The 18,028-nt window shown below is 39.2% G+C and overlaps 2 protein-coding genes across 6 annotated transcripts in view; one reads left to right on the top strand and one right to left on the bottom strand.

Moving 5' to 3' along the window:
- Positions 1-296: 296 nt before the first annotated feature.
- Positions 297-3,816, bottom strand: srsf2a (serine and arginine rich splicing factor 2a). Of its 5 annotated transcripts, XR_007937946.1 has the most exons (5): positions 3,671-3,816; positions 3,183-3,548; positions 2,326-2,674; positions 1,272-1,364; positions 297-766 (listed from the first exon to the last, which is right to left on the bottom strand). XR_007937946.1 is itself a non-coding variant. In XM_051939422.1 (4 exons), the coding sequence occupies exons 2-3, from the start codon at positions 3,536-3,538 to the stop codon at positions 2,350-2,352; spliced, it is 681 nt and encodes a 226-aa protein (XP_051795382.1). In that variant the 5' UTR covers positions 3,539-3,548; positions 3,671-3,816; the 3' UTR covers positions 297-1,364; positions 2,326-2,349. The 5 variants fall into 5 exon arrangements, 3 of the variants coding, with proteins under 3 accessions (XP_051795382.1, XP_022045607.1, XP_051795383.1); XR_007937945.1 differs by having other exon boundaries at positions 1,272-2,674; XM_051939422.1 differs by having other exon boundaries at positions 297-1,364.
- A 323-nt stretch (positions 3,817-4,139) lies between these two features.
- The window catches only part of rnf157 (ring finger protein 157), a 32,752-nt gene continuing 18,863 nt past the window's right edge, over positions 4,140-18,028 (top strand). The window contains 4 exon segments of the mRNA XM_022189911.2: positions 4,140-4,842; positions 8,935-9,053; positions 17,345-17,433; positions 17,754-17,903. Coding sequence (XP_022045603.2) covers positions 4,755-4,842; positions 8,935-9,053; positions 17,345-17,433; positions 17,754-17,903 — 446 coding nt within the window. The 5' untranslated portion in view covers positions 4,140-4,754.

The following is an 18,028-nucleotide window of genomic DNA, read 5'->3' as shown; positions in this document are numbered from 1 at the left end:
GAAAATCCGTCCATGACTTTTTGAGTTATGCTGTTAACAGACAAACAGACACACACACACACACACACACAGACGGACAGACAGACTCCGGTGATTACATAACCTCCTTGCGGAGGTAATGAACAGACCCACAGGGGTTCCAAAAGCTAGTTCATTATATTAGAAAAATTGGAAAGTTTTGACTAAAGACATGATATTTGCACTAAAATGAGTTGAAGATTAGTTGTCTTTTTGTGCAGCAAATCTATTCTGATGCATCTCAGGAGTAAAAACACGACAAAAAGCACATGAGCAACTTATTTACAACAAAGATGTTTATTAGCATTCACCTGAAGCAATTACAAGACATCTGAGAGGTTCACAGAGGAATGCAATACACAAAAAAAATATTCATTAAGCAGCCAAAACTGCCCTTTAAACCCTTCACTCGGGGTCGCACTGGACCCAATTTCAAAGCGAGCAAGACCAGTTATCAACAGTGGATAAACCACAGTGGGGTTGAGGGGGGGGGGGAGAGGAGGGAGAAAAGAGAGAAAAGGAAGGAGAGAATCTGTACAGCACATGGAGGGAAGGAGAGGTCACGAGACAGGAGAGGATGGATGATCTGCCACACCTGTGAGCTTACAAACCGGCAAACGGCAGCGGAGGGTCGAGCCCCGGAACAGCGCCGGGCACTCAGCACCGCAACACGCCACACCATGTCACCACCGCACTGCACCGCATCTTAACAGCTAACCAGCATTACTCAACTGCTACACAACTGCGCCTAGTGCACAAAAGATACACAAGAAAGAGGGTTAGAGTCATAGGAAAGCAACTTTAACCAGACAGAGAAAAAAAAAATGACTTGGCAGAAAAAGAAAAAACACTATGCTGCTGGATTAGCAAAGTTACACATTAAGTGGCTCTCGTGACACTGTACAGTAAGCCATCGTCCTCTGTAAGAGTGGTATAACATAACTGGAAATGCTCTGAACATCAAAACGTGACAACCTTTTCTACATCGACTGTGAAAATAAAACTCTTTCAACTGGAAAGAGTGCTAAATGAGGGATTTCACTGAATGGAATCTACTTTAATTCAGAAGAATTTATTAAGTACAAATTCAGTCGAAATGGCAAAATTAAAAAAAATTAAATGGGACAAAGACCTTACAAATCCCTTTCAATATACTCAGCTTTACAAACGATCATTTCAAAGTTACAGAATTTATGTAGGCAGATTAGGTCAAATTAAACATTTTAAAACATTTTAGACCAAACTCCAATAACCTTTCAGTCTGCATTCAGTGGTAATAGTGGAGTCCACTCGCTCAATGTGAGACTGATCCTGATGTCCTCAGCAAAGGCTCAATCATCTGAGATCTGGAAGGAAAAACAAAACGGAGTTAGCAAGAGAAAAACTAGGAGGCTACATTCAGTCCTGCAGCTGACCTGGACATTTAAATGCAGTACTGGTCTGATCTGCACCCTGACACTAACATTTATCAAACTGACTCTGTGGTCATCCATCTTCTTTACGTAAACCTAACATTTCTATTAAGTTTCACATTTGTTTACACACCTGTCCTTGGCCCCACACTCCCAAAAACTAGCTCTAGCAAGATTTTTTTTTTTACACTCGGGCATATTTGAAAAACAAACCTCGGGGTCCGTTTCCTTTGTGAGAGGCGGAGGAAACCACAGTACTCAGTGCATCTGCCTGTGATCCCCGTGAACGTACCTCACCACACCACCTCATACACCAACTGACAGCCCGAACCACCGCCATGACGACCTGCTCCATAGCAACCACCGTTGCCTTGGTGACCTGCTCCTTAGCAACTGCCATCGCTCTCAGCAACAGGCAGGTCACATGGGCGGGTCACACACTAACTGCTCTCACACTGCCACACCCCCATCTCCTCCTTCTCCTCCTCCCTTTGCAAACAGGACTCCGCAGCTTGGAGGAAAGAATTCCACATTTAGGTGAACGTTTTTGAGTGAAGCACTCCCACGTCCCAACCACCCACTCCCTCCCATTACACACTCACATCAGCACAAATGTGATTACTAACCCACTTTGATATGACAGTGCCAATCCAAATCTCCTTCTGTCTGCGTGTGCTTTAGCTTGGCTGGACATACAAGCAAAGTAAAGCACACTCAGAACAAGGACTTTAGATTAGTCCCAAACTTACTTTATTTTTAAACACATTAAGAATTCTGCAGACTTAGTTGCTCGTCTGCAAATGACTGCAATGCAGCATTAAGCCTGCAGAATACACAACTGATGACCAATAGCCATCTCAAACTTAACATAAGAATCCCCCTTTCCCCTGAATACCGTCTTGTTGTGTCCATGTTTGGGTTAAGACTCGGCTCCGGTGTCCTCTGGGGATTTAGGTCTACTCTTGGATTTGGACCTGGACCTGGATTTTGACCCTCTGTTGGAAGGCGGGGTTCGACTCCTCGACTTGGACCTGGAGCGGGATCGAGACCTGGAAGGAGACTTTGACTTGCTTCGTCGCGGGGTTCTGGACTTGGACTTAGACTTGGACCTGGACCTGGACCTGGATCTGGAGTAGGAGCGGGACCTGGAGCGGCTGTAGTGGTGGCGGCTCCTGGATCGGGATCGGCTTCTGCTCCTGGAGCGGCTGCGGCTTCGTCTGCGACGGCGGGGACTGGCCGAACGGCTGTAAACGCAGAAAGAAGTGATTTAATAACACAGACAAAGAGCAAGATAACATGGAGTCTGATAAGCTGATTGGATCATGCTCATAACTGGAATATGAAGCTAACTGGGTAAAAAATGATCAGCTGTTGAATTAGTTAGAGTTGCTGTTAAGGAAATGCAACGTGAACTTTGAACTCAAACTACAGTTTAATTGTTTTTATCAAGGCACAACTTTTTTCACAAGCCATGAAGTCCTTATTGATTAAAACCTCATTAACTGCAGCACAGTGCTCTTAAACATACCAGGATAAAGAAAGAATGTGGCAGACTGCAATAATGTGTAAATTAAAATTCCAAGAGTCTAAATGCTATTACACTGTGAAACATCCTACCATTACATAATGACATCTGGTGAAAGGATACGTAATGTTGTACTACTTTCCTTTGAGGCGCCATGTGCTCGTCTTTGGCTCTTTAAAGCTACATGTAAGCTAACGACTCCCTCGACTAAACCTAAACAGGATTACCTCCTGCTTCTGCGTCCGTACCCTCCGTATCTGCGTGGCGGAGCCCCTCTCCGGCTGTACATGGAGTCCGGCGGTCTTCCGTAGCGGGCCATCTGAACCCGCAGCTCCCGCCCGTCGAGCAGCGCGCCGTCCATGGCGTCCATCGCGTCCTCGGCGTCGCGCTTGTCGTGGAACCGTACGAAGGCGAAGCCGCGGCTCTCCTTGGTGTACCTGTCCCGGGGGATGTAAACGTCTCCCACCCGACCGTACTTCTCGAAAACTCGGCGCAGAGTCTCCGGTGAAGTTCGGTAGGTCAGGTTGTCCACTTTCAGGGAGGTCATCCCCTCCACGTCTGGCGGCGGCCTTCCGTAGCTCATTTTCTCGTCTCTAAGCAACAGGGCAGGGCAGTTTAGACAGAAACCGTTAGGCCCTACTGTGCAACAAAACGGCTACTTTTCCCGTTTTAAAACCACCAAATATAAGTTTTAATTTAAATAATCGCTTTGTACCTAACTGTTCAGCCCTTCACGTTGCTCCGACGGCGCTGCTTTTCACGCGAAATGGCGGCAATAAAGCTTCCTTTTCCCCTTTCTTTGCGCCCCGTGTTGGCCTCCTCTGATTGGCTGCTGGGCCTTCCGCCTTCTTTCCGGCAGCCGTTACACCGCCCCCTGTCGGCAGGGAGGCGGTGTAACGCAGTCGCGGACCGCTATTGCTGCCTTTGTTTGGTTTAGTCCCGTTTAAATCACCTAATTCACTTTTAAAGTGGATTTAACTGTTGTTTATTGTTATTTTATTAATTGTAAAGGCTGCTGCGCCAGTAATCGTGGTTGCTGCGCCACTCTAGCCGTTAGCTTGTTTGTGGCTATACTTGTACTTGTTGAGGGGAAAAAGCTTAAATTGACGAGATTTAACGAGTTTGTTTCCACGCTTGTGTGGACATTGACCGTGGGCTCGGCGTGTGTCCCGCGGAGCCGCCGTCCTCCCTGCACTGCAGTCAGCCCTGCTCGCACGGTTGGCGTAGGAAGGTCACGTTATAAAGCGGCTCGTCACTAGCGGCAGCTGAACGGGGGACTGCGCAAAAAACCACGGTCCGGATTTGTGCCTGGCTGACGTCATGGGGAGCCACAGACCACTCTGACAGGATCCAGCGACGACCAGCACCGGAGAGCAACATCCAGCGGGGCCGGAGGCGAGAACGAGTCGACGGACATCGCTTTAAAAAACAAACAAAAAACAAACAAACAAAAACGTGTGGCCGGTAAAGTAAAACAAAAGAAGAAGGAAAAAAACAAGCCGTGGAGATTTGGCTTAGGCGGACTGTGCGACTGCGGCTCACCATGAGAGCGCTTCCCCGCTGTTAAAGCGACTACTACGGCTGTTTTCTGCCTCAAAACGAGCCGAGCAGCGAGGGGGGATAAGCAGCCAGAGGACTAATCCCCGGGACGGTCACATTCACGGCGGGACTTGGACCCGACAGAAATGGACAGGGCAGCACGAACTGGATTAAATGATAGGGAATAAAGAGGCGCAGCGCACAAAGCCCAACCTGAAGTGTTATGCCCGTTAACCCGTGCGGTCTTTATCTGACTGGAAATGGGAGCTTTGACGAGCAGGCAGAACATAGGCGTGGAAGAAGTGGACATCCCGTCCAATTCGGTGTACCGGTACCCACCGAAATCTGGTAAGTGCACCGAACAACAGGTCACACCGGGGTGGGAAGCGGTGCCATGCTCCACGGCTCACTGCAGATGATTTATTCTGGGCATGAAGGGGGGAAACCATCACCATCATACCTTGTTTGCTGACAGGCCTGCAGGGTAATTTCAGCCTCCAACCTCGAGCAGCTACCTGTGGAGACCTGTGCTTTATATAACACACCCTTCCACTTTATTCCACATATTTATGATCATTTATTCTTATTTCTAACTGCAGCATTGCTATAATATCCATGCAACACACATGATCACCACTATCCTCTACTCCTATCCTCTACATGTTTCCTCCCCGTGCGTGTGTTTGTACAACATAATCTTTTATTTTTCATCTTCTTGCCGAGCCCCTTTGGCTTTTCTCTTGGTTCATCTGTGTAGCTGGACTTGTTTTTTTTTGGCACCATGACTAAATCAGGCTGCCCCGTGGAAATGAATAAGTCATGGTGGATTCCCAGAGGATGAAAATAAAAAAGAGCAGCCTCACAGCCATCAGTAGATAAGTTTCATCCCAGTGACTGGCATCTATTCAGGTTTACTTAATTAAAATGGGACTGCAGCTAATGATGATCTTCATTATCCTTTAATATGTGCGTGATTATTCACTGTTACAGTTTTATAAAATAGTTTTTTATCAAGTCAAATGTATCCAAAATCTACACATTTTTGTTTTGTGGCTGAAATTCAAGAATGTTTTGCATTTTAAATTATTTGCTAATTGCTCGTAATTGTTAATTTTAATCAACTAAGATAATATTTTTTAGTAATTTAGAGATATGAAGATATAATACAAGTATCAGTACTATCAATATTCCTTGAACTAATTATCTTGGTTGATTATTAGGGAATAAAATACAGATAAAAACGACTGAAACACCCAAGTATTTAGTTTATTATTGTGGAAGGTTATGCTACAGGGTAAAAATCAACATTTGCAACCAAATTGGATGCTAGAACTAGCGATTTTCTGTTTATTCTGATTAAAACGCTTAGCTTTCTGTCAACCTTCGAGTTGATTATTTGGACAACTGCTTCAGCTTTAACTGAAAACCATCTATTGTGGAGTACTTTTCAGTCTTGGTTACCATTTCTTTGATCTCTTGTAAACTTTAGTAGGATTTTATTAAGGTGCTGCTGGCCTGTGACACGTTTGCAATATGCCACTTTCTTTATTTTGTTTAGATCAGCCAGCACTGCTCTCTTACTGGCCGTCCACCTGACTCCCAAACCGTCCTTTGGACCTCAGCCTGACCTCTGTGTTTTCAATCTGTCACGTTATTGTTCCTCCATGTGACGTTTTTGTGTTTAGCTCCCTTTGCGGGTTTAGCGGTAATCCAATTTTGACATCCAAAAGGGAATTGTGTTAGAAGATAGAACGTTATTGCTTCTCAAATCTGCCCTATGCAGAGACATAAAAGAAAGCAAGAACCTCCCTCAAAATGAGACCTGAAACCAAATCGCATGCTCAGACTTCCACCGTTTTAGATTTATTGTGACATTATGCTCTGGAAAAAAGCATAGAATTGCTGACTTGTGGCTGCCACTCTCACCACAGCGGCCAAATTAGTCGCTGGCTGTGTGAATTGGTGATATAACGGTGCTGGTTGCCGCCTGAAGCTGAGGTGGCGGTTGTGGTGGCGATGGGAGGGGAGGAAGGTGGTGGCGATGGCTGCCAGTGAAACCGATCTGTCAGCCCCAGTTCCTGTCTGTGGGATCTGGTGACAAAGCCTGAGCCCTGGTCGCCTCTTCCACCTGCTGTAAATAATAAGAAGGTGATGAGTTGAGAGGCAGAGAGCTTCGTCATCGGAGCTTTTTGTTTCCTCTACCATGTTAATGGCTTTAAGGTCAGAACATCTACACTGGAAAAAATGCCCCTCCCAAAACAAGAAAAAAAACTTATTTCAAAGAACTTTTACCTTGAAATAAGTGAAAAAATCTGCTCAATAGAACAAGTGAAAAATGGCTTGGTAAGATTTCTTTAAATAAGATATGATATTTAGAATCTTGAGATCTTAAAATTAGCTGGAAAAACTTATTTTAAGTTCTATTTGACCAGGATTGTCAAGCTTAGGTGTCCTAAAATTAGCCAGACATGCTAAAAAAATAGTTGTTTTTCACTCAAAAATAGATTTTTGCTTTCATGTAATCTCCTAATTTAAGATGTATTAACCCTCCTGTCATCTTCATTTACGGGCACCAAAAAATATTGTTTCCTTGTCTGAAAAAAAAAAATCCAAAAAATTAGCAAAAAAAATCCCCAAATTTTTAAATATTTGCAAAAAATTCAGGAAGAAAATTCCAGTAATTCCTTTAAAGTTTTATTTTTTAAAAATCCCCCAAATTTGGCAAGAAAATTCTTGTAAATATTATCAACAAGTAAGTAAAAACCTTCCAAAAAATCCAAAAAATATTCCATATTTTCAAAATTTAAATTTGCAAAATCTTCAGTAAGTAAATTCCAATAACTCCTCAAAAGTTTCCCTTAAAAGTTTTATTTTGACAACAATAAAAATCCCCCAAATTTGGCAAGAAAATTCTGTTAAATATTTACAAAAATGAGTAAAAATCTTCCAAAAAATCCTTAAAATATCTACTAAAGTGATTCCATATATATTAGTAAAACTTCCTATAATTTTTAAGAACAATCACCAAAAAAAATCAACCGAAATCCAGCAAAATTTGCTGGATTTTGGTTGATTTTTTTTTTGTGTGTGAATGTTCTTTAGAAACATTTTTAACATTTCTTTTTCCACCAAAAAATGTTCAAAGATTTCCCCATAATGTTGAAAATGTGGACATTAGAAGTTTCACTGTGAAAATATATTTTTTTCCCACATTTTCAGACTTTAAAATGTGTTAATTTGACCCACAGGACGGCACGAGAGTTAAAGTTATTTTGAGTTTTCTTATAAAATGCAACTCAAAACAAGATAATTTCAAAATTGTTGGACTTAAGAAGATATCTAAGATGCGTTGTCCTAAAACAAGTCCCTCCGTGTTGCTGAAATGTCTCCTGTTAAGTGAATTTATCTTAAATCAAGTGAGATGAGACATTTCTACTAAAATCAGACAAACAGACTTGGTAAGATTTTGAGTTTCTGCAGTGTAAACCCTTCATCCTCTCTGTCCTGATTCAGACCTGCGATTCCAGACTAGATGTCCTCCAGGCAGAAACATGACTTTGCTGCCCAGCATATATTTAAAGACCGTAAACCACCATTACAGTCTTATGATATTAGCCTCCCCTGTGATTAAAAAGCACAACGCCTTTTTTAGCCTCGTTGTCATCAACTCTGAGTGCCGGTAAACAGGTCGACACACAAACAGTCAGGCTTGTTGTATGAAGATAAGAGGAGATAAACTAGTCCTCCCTTTTCTTTCTATTTCCAGTCTTACCTGCCAGTTTTCAGGATAAATTTAAATTCAAGTGTCATCGCCTTGCTCTTTGATATTACTTGGCAGTGGCTGCAGGTATCTGTGGATGGCGGTGCCAGCTAAACGGTTCAAATATTTAAAGGAAGTGTTAATGTTTTATGCCAGTGAAGTGCCAGATGGGAAGGTTTGGCTTCTGGCAAAAGAATGACTGCAAAGAATCTCAGTCTGCAACCACTCGTTTTATGTTGGGTTTTTAAATTTTGCTTTCTTATAAGGAGTAAATGAAAATAACATTTATTTATTTCTCATAAAAATCTAGAATTTGCTTATTTGAATAGAAAAAATTAACTACCCATGTAATATTTTTATTAAAATTTTAGTCACATTTGAAAAAAGGTTAGAAACAGCTCAGAAGCTAATAGTTTAAAGTATAAATTTGAGTTCTGAAATTTAATTTAAAACAATATACTTTCTCAGAATAATTTTATTCTCGTGCAACCTGCTGAGTCAGTCGAAAAACAAATAAGATTTGAAGGCAGTAAATAATAAAAATAATAACTATGTACATGGAAAATGAGTTATTTGCAGCTGTTTGACACGGTTACCTTTAGCTCCTCTCTCATATGTTCTCATGATCTGAGATTATTTACAGTTTCTTTTGTTTCTAAAGGGATTTTCTCTGTTTTTAGGGAGTTACTTCGCCAGCCATTTCATCATGGGGGGAGAGAAGTTTGACTCCACCCATCCGGAGGGTTACCTGTTCGGGGAAAACACTGACCTTAACTTCCTGGGGACCAGACCAGTAGCGGTACGTATTCTCACATTAACAGCTACAGTTAAAAGTCAAACAGTTTCTGGGGCAGATTTCACACCGAGAGACTTTGACTGTGGCTTAGATTTGACAGATTCAGGCTTTAGCTGGATTTTTCTCTTGAATAAACTTGTTCACAATGAATTCTATGAGCTAAAAACATGTCTAAACAACAGTATGAAACTTCCTTCATTCCAGCAGTAAACTTATTCTTACAAAAGCAAAACGTTTTTGCAGTAAACTTGTAGGGATGTTTTGTCAGTGCTGGCCACTAGTGACGAACCTCCAACAACATTCAGGCAATAATGAGAAGTTTGCCACTACTGGCACACATGTTCTCTGGTGGTTTACCGCCACAGTTTGGCAGAGGTGCTGAATTTCTAGTAAGTTTTGTGGCAAACATGTCAGTTTATGGTTGCTATAAGTAGCATTTCTGGCAGTAGCTGTGGGGAACCTTTGGCGGCGTTGGTGCAAATTTGCAAAAAGATCATGTTCTCATACGCAAATCACATATGTGCCAAACTTAATGTGGACTTTTGGAAAAGTTTGTGGAAAACTTGTGACAGCAAATGTGCCGCAAATTCATATTGTGTGTTGTTTTTGTAGCAGCAATTGGCTTTCCTGCCTGTGAGTTTGAACATGTTGGTCGGCTGTTCTCTCCGTGGGTTTACTGTGCAGACGTTCACTGGCTAAATGGTGATTCTGAGTTTTCCACAGGTGTAAATGTCAGCATGAATGTGTTGATCCTGCAGTGAACCGCTGACCTGTCCAGTCTGACTCACCTCTAAGCCCGTCTCACCTGGAACAAAATTCAGCCCCCAAATGACCCTCTGAAAAATAAAATGCTAATGGATGAAGTTTTGCACAAAGTCAGCCAGAAGTCCACCACCACAAATGTGATTTGCATTTAAAAACATGACCTTCCTGCAAACGCAACACGGCAACGTTGCCTAAAGCTATTCCCAGCTGTCTGCCAGAAACCTAAAGTTTTTACAAGTATACGCATCCTTGAAGAATTCACTTTTTGCCGAGATATTTTAAACTTCAGAGAAGAATGTAACCACAACAGAAAACACAGATTTAAAAAACTTAGTGTCCAGGTTGTTTCTGCCTTCTACATGAACTCCCTTTTATCTGCAAACAGCAAATGATCATCCATGTTTGTCCCTTTTTGTCAGTTTGCGTTGCCATGGAAGGAGCTCCTGTTTTAGACGTAGCCTGGGGATTGAAAAGCTAAATTTTTAGGCTTTGAATAATTCTGTCTTTGTTTTTGTAAAATAAACCCACACCAAACAAGTTGGCCAAGAGCAGTTTTTTGGCTGGCCCAACGCTGCAGACCAGTGTCTAAAATGTCCTACTGAACCTTCTTCCTGGAGCTCTCAGTCATTGTACATGATGTTCTTCAGCAGATGGAGTTTAGCCAGGAGTCAAGGAGTCATAGATGCTCAGTTATCCTTTTTTTTTTTGAGTTTTTTTTGAGTTTTTTAAGGGATACACTGGAAAAATGCCCCTCTCATAACAAGAAAAAAACTTATTTCTAGGAACTTTAACCTTGAAATAAGTGAAAAAAATCTGCCAACAGAACAAGTGGAAAATGTCTTGGTAAGACTTCTTAAAATAAGATATGATATTTAGAATATTTAGATCTTAAAATTAGCTGGGAACTTATTTTAAGCTCTATTTTACCAGGACTGTCAAGCTTAGGTATCTTAAAATAAGCCAGATATGCTAAAAAGAAATAGTAGTTTTTCACCCAAAAATAGATTTTGTTTCATGTAACCTCCTAATTTCAGATGTGTTAAACTTATTTTGAGTTCTCGTGTAAAATTCAATGCAGAACAAGATAATTGCAAGATTGTTTGACTGAACAAGACATGTAAGATGCGTTGTCTTAAAACAAGCCCCTCCATCTGCTGAAATGTCACTTCACTGGAAAAATGCCCCTCTCAAAACAAGAAAAAAAACTTCTTTCAAGGAACTTTTACCTTGAAATAAGTGGAAAAAATCTGCCAATAGAACAAGAGAAAATGGCTTGGTAAGATTTCTTGAAATAAGATGTGATATTTAGAATCTTGAAATCTTAATTTGAGATGCATTAACCCTCCTGCTGTCTTCATTTACGGGCGAAAATAAGAATTTATTGGAGAAAAGTCCAATAATTCCTTAAAAGTTTTCATTAAAGGTTGTATTTTAAATAATCCTCCAAATTTGGCAAGAAAACTCTTGTAAATATTTTCAAAAAAAGGAGTAAAAATCTTCCAAAAAAATCCTAAAAATATCTAAAATGACTACGTATGTATCAGTAAAACTTCTAAAACTTCTTTAAGAACAATCACAAAAAAATTGATTGTTTTTAATGTTCTTAAGAAACATTTTCAACGTTTCTTTTTTTCCACCAAAAAATGTTCAAAGATTTCCCAAAAATGTTGAAAATGTGGACATCAGACGTTTCACTGTGAATTTTTTTCCTCCACGTTTTCAAACTTTAAAGCGGGTTAATTTGACCCACAGAACGACACGAGGGTTAAACTTATTTTGAGTTTCTTGTAAAATTCAACTCAAAACAAGATAATTTCAAGATTGGTTGATTTAACAAGATGTTTAAGATGCGTAGTCTTAAAACAAGTCCCTCCATCTGCTGAAATGACTCTTGTTAAGAGAATTTTGGCTAAAAATAAGACAAACAGACTTGGTAAGATTTTGAGTTTTGGCAGTGTACATGTATTGTTTCCATGGTTAAGAATAAACTTTCACTCTCAAAATTAGATAAAATTGTGTGAAGATTGTTCATTACATTACATTATCCATAAAAAAGCGGTAAATTTAAGGAGCTAGCAGTTAGTTAATTGTCATTTGTGAGTTTTTTAAAAATGTTTAGTCTATAAAATATCAGAAAACAGTGACAAATGTCCATCAGAGTCTTGCCACATTCACATGTGAGTAGCAAACACAACATTTTTTCAGCCCTTGCTGGATCAAGTAGACATTTCATCGTCGAACGACGTGGCTGTCATCTTCTCTCGGATACATTTCAGCAGCTGTGGCTCCTGCAGTGGCAATTAACACGCCGTCAGACTGTCACTAATTGAAATTTATTTCCACGTCTCATCCTGTCGCACTAATTAAAAGTGAAATGACAGCCTGCCGGTTCCCTCTGCAGAGAGCTCGATAAGCGGCGGTCCCTCCGGAGGCTTCGTTCAAACCTAATCATGAACCTGAAGGTCAAACTAATGAGAGCCGCAGATCACAAAGAGCTCGATCCCCGCAGAGGGAAGGCAGAATTTGACACAGACCGAAAGGCTTGGAGGGAGTTAAAGTGTTCGCCTAAGTGAGGCTGATATGCAGAGACTGGGCTCCATCTCACTGAGCACTAATCTCAGTCGCACTGCTGTTTCTGTCTAGACTGGGGCTAAAATTAGGAGCGCAGTTTTTCTCCCGATTATGTGGGTGTTTATAATCCTCCTGTGGGCATAGAATTCAGCTGGTGGTGGTGTGTTTTTTTTTGTTCTTGTATGTGTGTCTGAAGCTTTACCAGCATTATATAATGTTTGGTGGTTTCTAAGCAGATGGTGCGGTGGAATCAAAAACCCGACCGCAGTTGTTGTGCTCTTGGTCTCCTGCGCTGCCCGGCAAGTATGATAATGGACGCGGCTTTTTCAGGGATTTTTCCAGAAAGTCCGGCCCGAAGCGCACAAATACAAAAAGGATTTTAACCCTCGTTTCGTCCTGCAGGTCAAATAGTATGGAGTCACAGGAGTGCCACATAAAAATATAAATAAATAAATAAATAAATGTGGAAATATAAAGAGAAATAAATAAATGTGGAAATATAAAGAGAAATAAATAAATAAATGTGGAAATATAGAGAAATAAATAAATAAATAAATAAATGTGGAAATATAAAGAGAAATAAATAAATGTGGAAATATAAAGAGAAATAAATAAATAATTAAATAAAAAGGAAAATTCTGTTTTTGCTTTTACCTTTTCTGTTTTTTCCTTTTATTTATTTATTTATTTCTCTTCATATTTCTACATTTATTTATTTACTTATTTATTTATTTATCTTCATATTTCCACATTTGTTTATTTATTTGTTTATTTATATTTTGATGTGGCACTCCTGTGACTCCATACATTAGACCCGTTTAAAGTTTGAAAATGTGAGAAAAAAAAATATTTTCACAGTGAAAGCTTCCACATTTTCACCGTTTTTGGGAAGTTTTTGAACATTTTTTGAATATTTTTTGGTGGAAAAGACGAAATGTTCAAAAAATGTTTAAAAACATTCACAAAAAATTCGCTGGATTTTGGTAGATTTTTTGTGAATTTTCTTGAAGAAAATATTAGACATTTTACTGATAATAATAATTTTGGATATTTTAAATATTTTTTGAAGGATTTTTAGTCTTTTTTTTTATTTTTAAAATTTGTATTTCTTGCCAATTTTTTTTAATATAAAACTTTTAAGGGAACCCTTTAAGGAATTTTTGGAATTTTCTTCATGAAGATTTTACAAATTTTGTATAAATTTGAAGAATTGTTTTGCTGTATTTTTGGATTGTCTTCAGACTAAGGAACAGTGTTTTTTGGTGCCCGTAAATGAGGAAAACAGGAGGATTGCCATGAAATTCTGCAGAGGCTTTCAGTGATCCTCTGACTTTCCTCCGGTGCCATCATGAAGGTGACATGTTTGACTTTTAGTTCAGTGCTGAGACAAATATTAAATGGAATATACTGCAGATGTTTGTGTTCCTCAGAGGAACAACTGCAACAGCTTTTAGCAATTGTCAAATCAGGTCAAAATTTTAGTGTGTCTAATTTGCTTCTGACTTCACAACAACAGCCTCAGCAGTACTTTGCTGGCACACCCTCTCCTTTTCTTTTAATGATTATGTTTTCCGTTATGATGTAATGTTTTACTTGTGTAGGGGCTGGAGGGGTGGAACAGTTGCTATTGTTCATTTTCAACTCTTGTTCTCTAGTTTGAGCCTAATTATTCAGACAGGAAAACAAACAAAAAGGCAAGTTTTAAATCTTTACAACACATTTAGCTTCATGTTTTGAAGCATAGCTGGCAGTTTCAGTTTAATGGATGCATGTCCTAGTTGGTATTTTGCAAGTAAATGCATTTTCATTTTTGCATACTAGCTGCTAAAACAGTCTAGTGTGATAGTTAGTATGTAGGACAGTTAGTATACCTTCAGAGCGCAGCTTGTGTATGGCACTAAATTACAAATGTTAGCATGCCAGCAGGCTAGTTCAGGCGGTGACTATACTAAACATCATAACTCCTAAGTTCCAGCTCGTTAGCATTGTCAGTGTGAACTTGTTTCCCTGCTGTTAGCATTCGGCTCAAAACACGGCTGTTGCTATCTCCATACAGCTTCACACAGAGCGGCTAATGTGGCTGTAAACTCTCACTCAAATGACATGTTCAGAAAAAGATCTGCTTTAATGAGCCTCCCTCTCCAATATATACACTGGAAAAAATGCCCCTCTCAAAACAAGAAAAAAAACTTATTTCAAGGAACTTTTACATTGAAATAAGTTTTAAAAAAATCTGCCAATAGAACAAGTGAAAAATGGATTGGTCAGATTTGTTAAAATAAGATATGATATTTAGAATATTGAGATCTTAAAATTAGCTGGCAAAACTTACTTTAAGCTCTATTTTATCAGGATTGTCAAACTTAGGTGTCGTAACCTTCCTGTTGTCCTAATTTACGACACCAAAAAAATTGTTTCCTTGTCTGAAAAACATCCCAAAATTCTGCAAAAAATTCCCAAAATTTATAAAAAAAATTGCAAAATCTTCAAGAAGAAAATTCCTTAAAAGTTTCCCTTAAATGTTTTAATTTTTTTATAAAAATCCCCAAATTTGGCAAGAAATAGAAATGATTTTTAAAAAATGAAAAAAAAATCTTCCAAAAAACAAAAAAAATCCTAAAAATATCTAAAATGATTTCATATAAGTAAAAGTTCTAATACTTTCTTTAAGAACAGTCAGGAAAAAAATCAACCAAAATCCAGTGAAATTCGCTGGATTTTGGTTGATTTTTTTTCTGAATGTTCTTAAAAAAACATTTTTTTTCAACATTTCGTTTTTTTCCCATCAAAAAATGTCAAAGAAATTGCCAAAATGTGGAAGTTTTCACTGTGAAAATAGGGTTAAAACAAGATCATTTCAACATTGTTTGACTTAACAACATATTTAAGATGCATTGTCTTAAAACAAGTCCCTCCATCTTGCTGAAATGTCACTTGTTACGTGAATTTATCTTAAAGCCAATGGGATGAGACATTTTGACGAAAAATAAGACAAACAGACTTGGTAAGATGTTGAGTTTTTGCAGTGTAACATTAATATATATTGACCTGTGAATTCTTTGAGCAATACTCACCTGTATTTGAGGGTAAAAAAACGTTTTTTATGTCAGTGTGAGTGAGGACACGCAGACGGTTTCTGTGACGTTTCATGATGTTTAACACGCTCTAAGACCTACAGTGTTGCCTGTGAGGCTCCAATGAATGGATCTTTTCAGCATCTGTTACTCTGTGTGTGTTTGTTTGTGTGGTTTACAGGCGTGACTCCTGCTGAGCCCAGATGTGTAGTAGTGCTGAACACGGTGCCATTCACCGCCACACACGCTCAAACACACACAGGCACACAGATGAGGGGTTGTAGTGTCGAGGTATCTGACCACATCCTGCATGTTTCTCCTCCAGAGATCCTCCAACCGCCTCGACTCTCCCCTTACGCTCATTCAGCAACTTCTGGCTTCAAACGCACAACAAAGCGGTGCTGAGAAGTGAAGCTCAGATTGGGTCAAGTTTAAATTCTGCACCTTTAGATCACACAGAGTTTTTTAATGATGGTTTTTATTGCTAAAAGCAGGGCTGCTTACAACACTGGAAAAAATGCCCCTCTGAAAACAAGAAAAAAAAAACTTATTTCAAGGAACTTTTACCTTGAAATAAGTGAAAAGATCTGCCAGTAGAACAAGTGAAAAAAGGCTTGGTAAGATATCTTGAATTAAGTTATGATATTTAAATTATTGAGATCTTAAAATTAGCTGAGAAACCTTAATTTAACCCTCCTGTTGTCCTCATTTATGGGCACCAAAAATATTTTCCTTGTCTAAAAAAAATCCAAAAATTCACATAAAAAATTCCCCAAATTTCTGGGAAGTTGCAAAAACTTCAGGAAGAAAATTCCAATAATTCCTTAAAAGTTTCCCTTAAAAATTATATTAAAAAATCCCTCAAATTTGGCAAAAAATTGTAAATATTCTCAAAAAATGAATAAAAATCTTCCAAAAAAGTCTTAAAAATATCTAAAATGATTAGATGTATATCAGTAAAACTTCTAATATGTTCTTCAGAAACATTTTTAACGTTTTTTTTTCCACCAAAAAAATGTTCAGGATTTCCCAATAAAAGATTGAAAATGTGGACTTTAGAAATTTCACTGTGAAAATATATTTTTTCCACATTTTCAAACTTTAAAACGGGTCAGTTTTGACCCGCAGGATGACACAAGGGTTAAACTATATTTTACCAGGATTGTCAAGCTTAGGTGTCTTAAAATAAGCCAGACATGCTAAAAAAAATAGCAGTTTTTCCATTTAAAAATACATTTTTACTTTCATGTAACCTCCTAATTTGAGATGTATTGAACTAATTTTGTGTTTTCTTGTAAAATACAAATCAAAACAAGATATTTAAGATTCTTTGTCTTAAAACAAGTCCCTCCATCTTGCTGAAATGTCTCTTGTTAAATGAATTTATCTTAAAGCTAATGGGATGAGACATTTTGACTAAAAATAAGAATAACAGACTTGGAAAGATTTTGAGTTTTTGCAGTGAAGAGAAAGTAGCTAAACAAATCTTAGGATGTGCTTCACATTCTTATCAGAGAGCCGCTTGGTTTTGTAAGCAGCCTGATATAAAGGCACTCTGTTTGACCCTGGACTCTTTTACCCTCCTGTGGTCCCAGTGTTTGCAGAAATGTGCTGTCTGAAGTGTCAGCCTTGTCCCTGGAAAGACACAGTCTGAGCAAATTTTTCTCCCCGGCTCAGCACTTGTCAGCGCCGACGAGATCCGTGCTGACAAACCAAAACCCGCTTTGTGCTAAGGTTAAACTCGGAGCAGCCACGGTCATCGCCTAACACCGATTTTGCTGCGGTGAAGAGAGGAATGTGGAGCGGTTGAGAGAAAATGAACGCTAGTCCGAGTCATACCATGTATTTTCCATCTATAATTTGTTGTTTTCTTTTTGTCTTCAGTTCCCGTATGCAGCCCCTCCACCTCAGGAACCAGTAAAGACGCTACGAAGCCTTATAAACATTCGAAAGGACACGCTGCGGCTCGTAAGGTCGGTCCACCTGGCTCATTCGTGGTAACCCTTCATTATACCCGCTGAGCTGTTTGTCTAATTTAATATCCGCAGAGGTGTTTTTAAAGGATACTGTCAAATCATTCATGTTTTTTTCCAGGTCAGACTTATTTTTAAGTGTTGCGTATGCCGTCCAATTACAGAACTGAAGCCAGAAATAAAAGCACAGCATGTCCCTGAACCCTGAAAACACACATAAACAAGAATAACCATCCAATGCCAAACTACTTCTAACATTTATTCAATTCAAGCCTGAAGCACTTCTACATTTTCTGTTTTTGTCTCCTGACTCTTTCCAGGTGCAGCGAGGACCTGAAGCTGCCGGGTGACGAGGCGGCGGGAAAGAACAGAGCGTGCTACAACGTAGAGTTTACTTTTGACGCCGACACACAGGTGGCCATCACCATCTACTACCAGGCCATAGAGGAGTTTCACAATGGAGTGCCAGTGTAAGTGGGAAAAGCAGCTAATTTCACACTGGAAAAAGTGCCCCTCTCAAAACAAGAAAAAAAAACTTATTACAAGGAACTACTTTGCCAGTAGAACAAGTGAAAAATGGCTTGTTAAGATTTCT

This window comes from Acanthochromis polyacanthus, chromosome 19, assembly GCF_021347895.1.
Source record: "Acanthochromis polyacanthus isolate Apoly-LR-REF ecotype Palm Island chromosome 19, KAUST_Apoly_ChrSc, whole genome shotgun sequence".
In the NCBI taxonomy this organism is placed as follows: Eukaryota; Metazoa; Chordata; class Actinopteri; family Pomacentridae; genus Acanthochromis; species Acanthochromis polyacanthus.
This window is presented reverse-complemented; position numbering and strand designations above follow the sequence as displayed.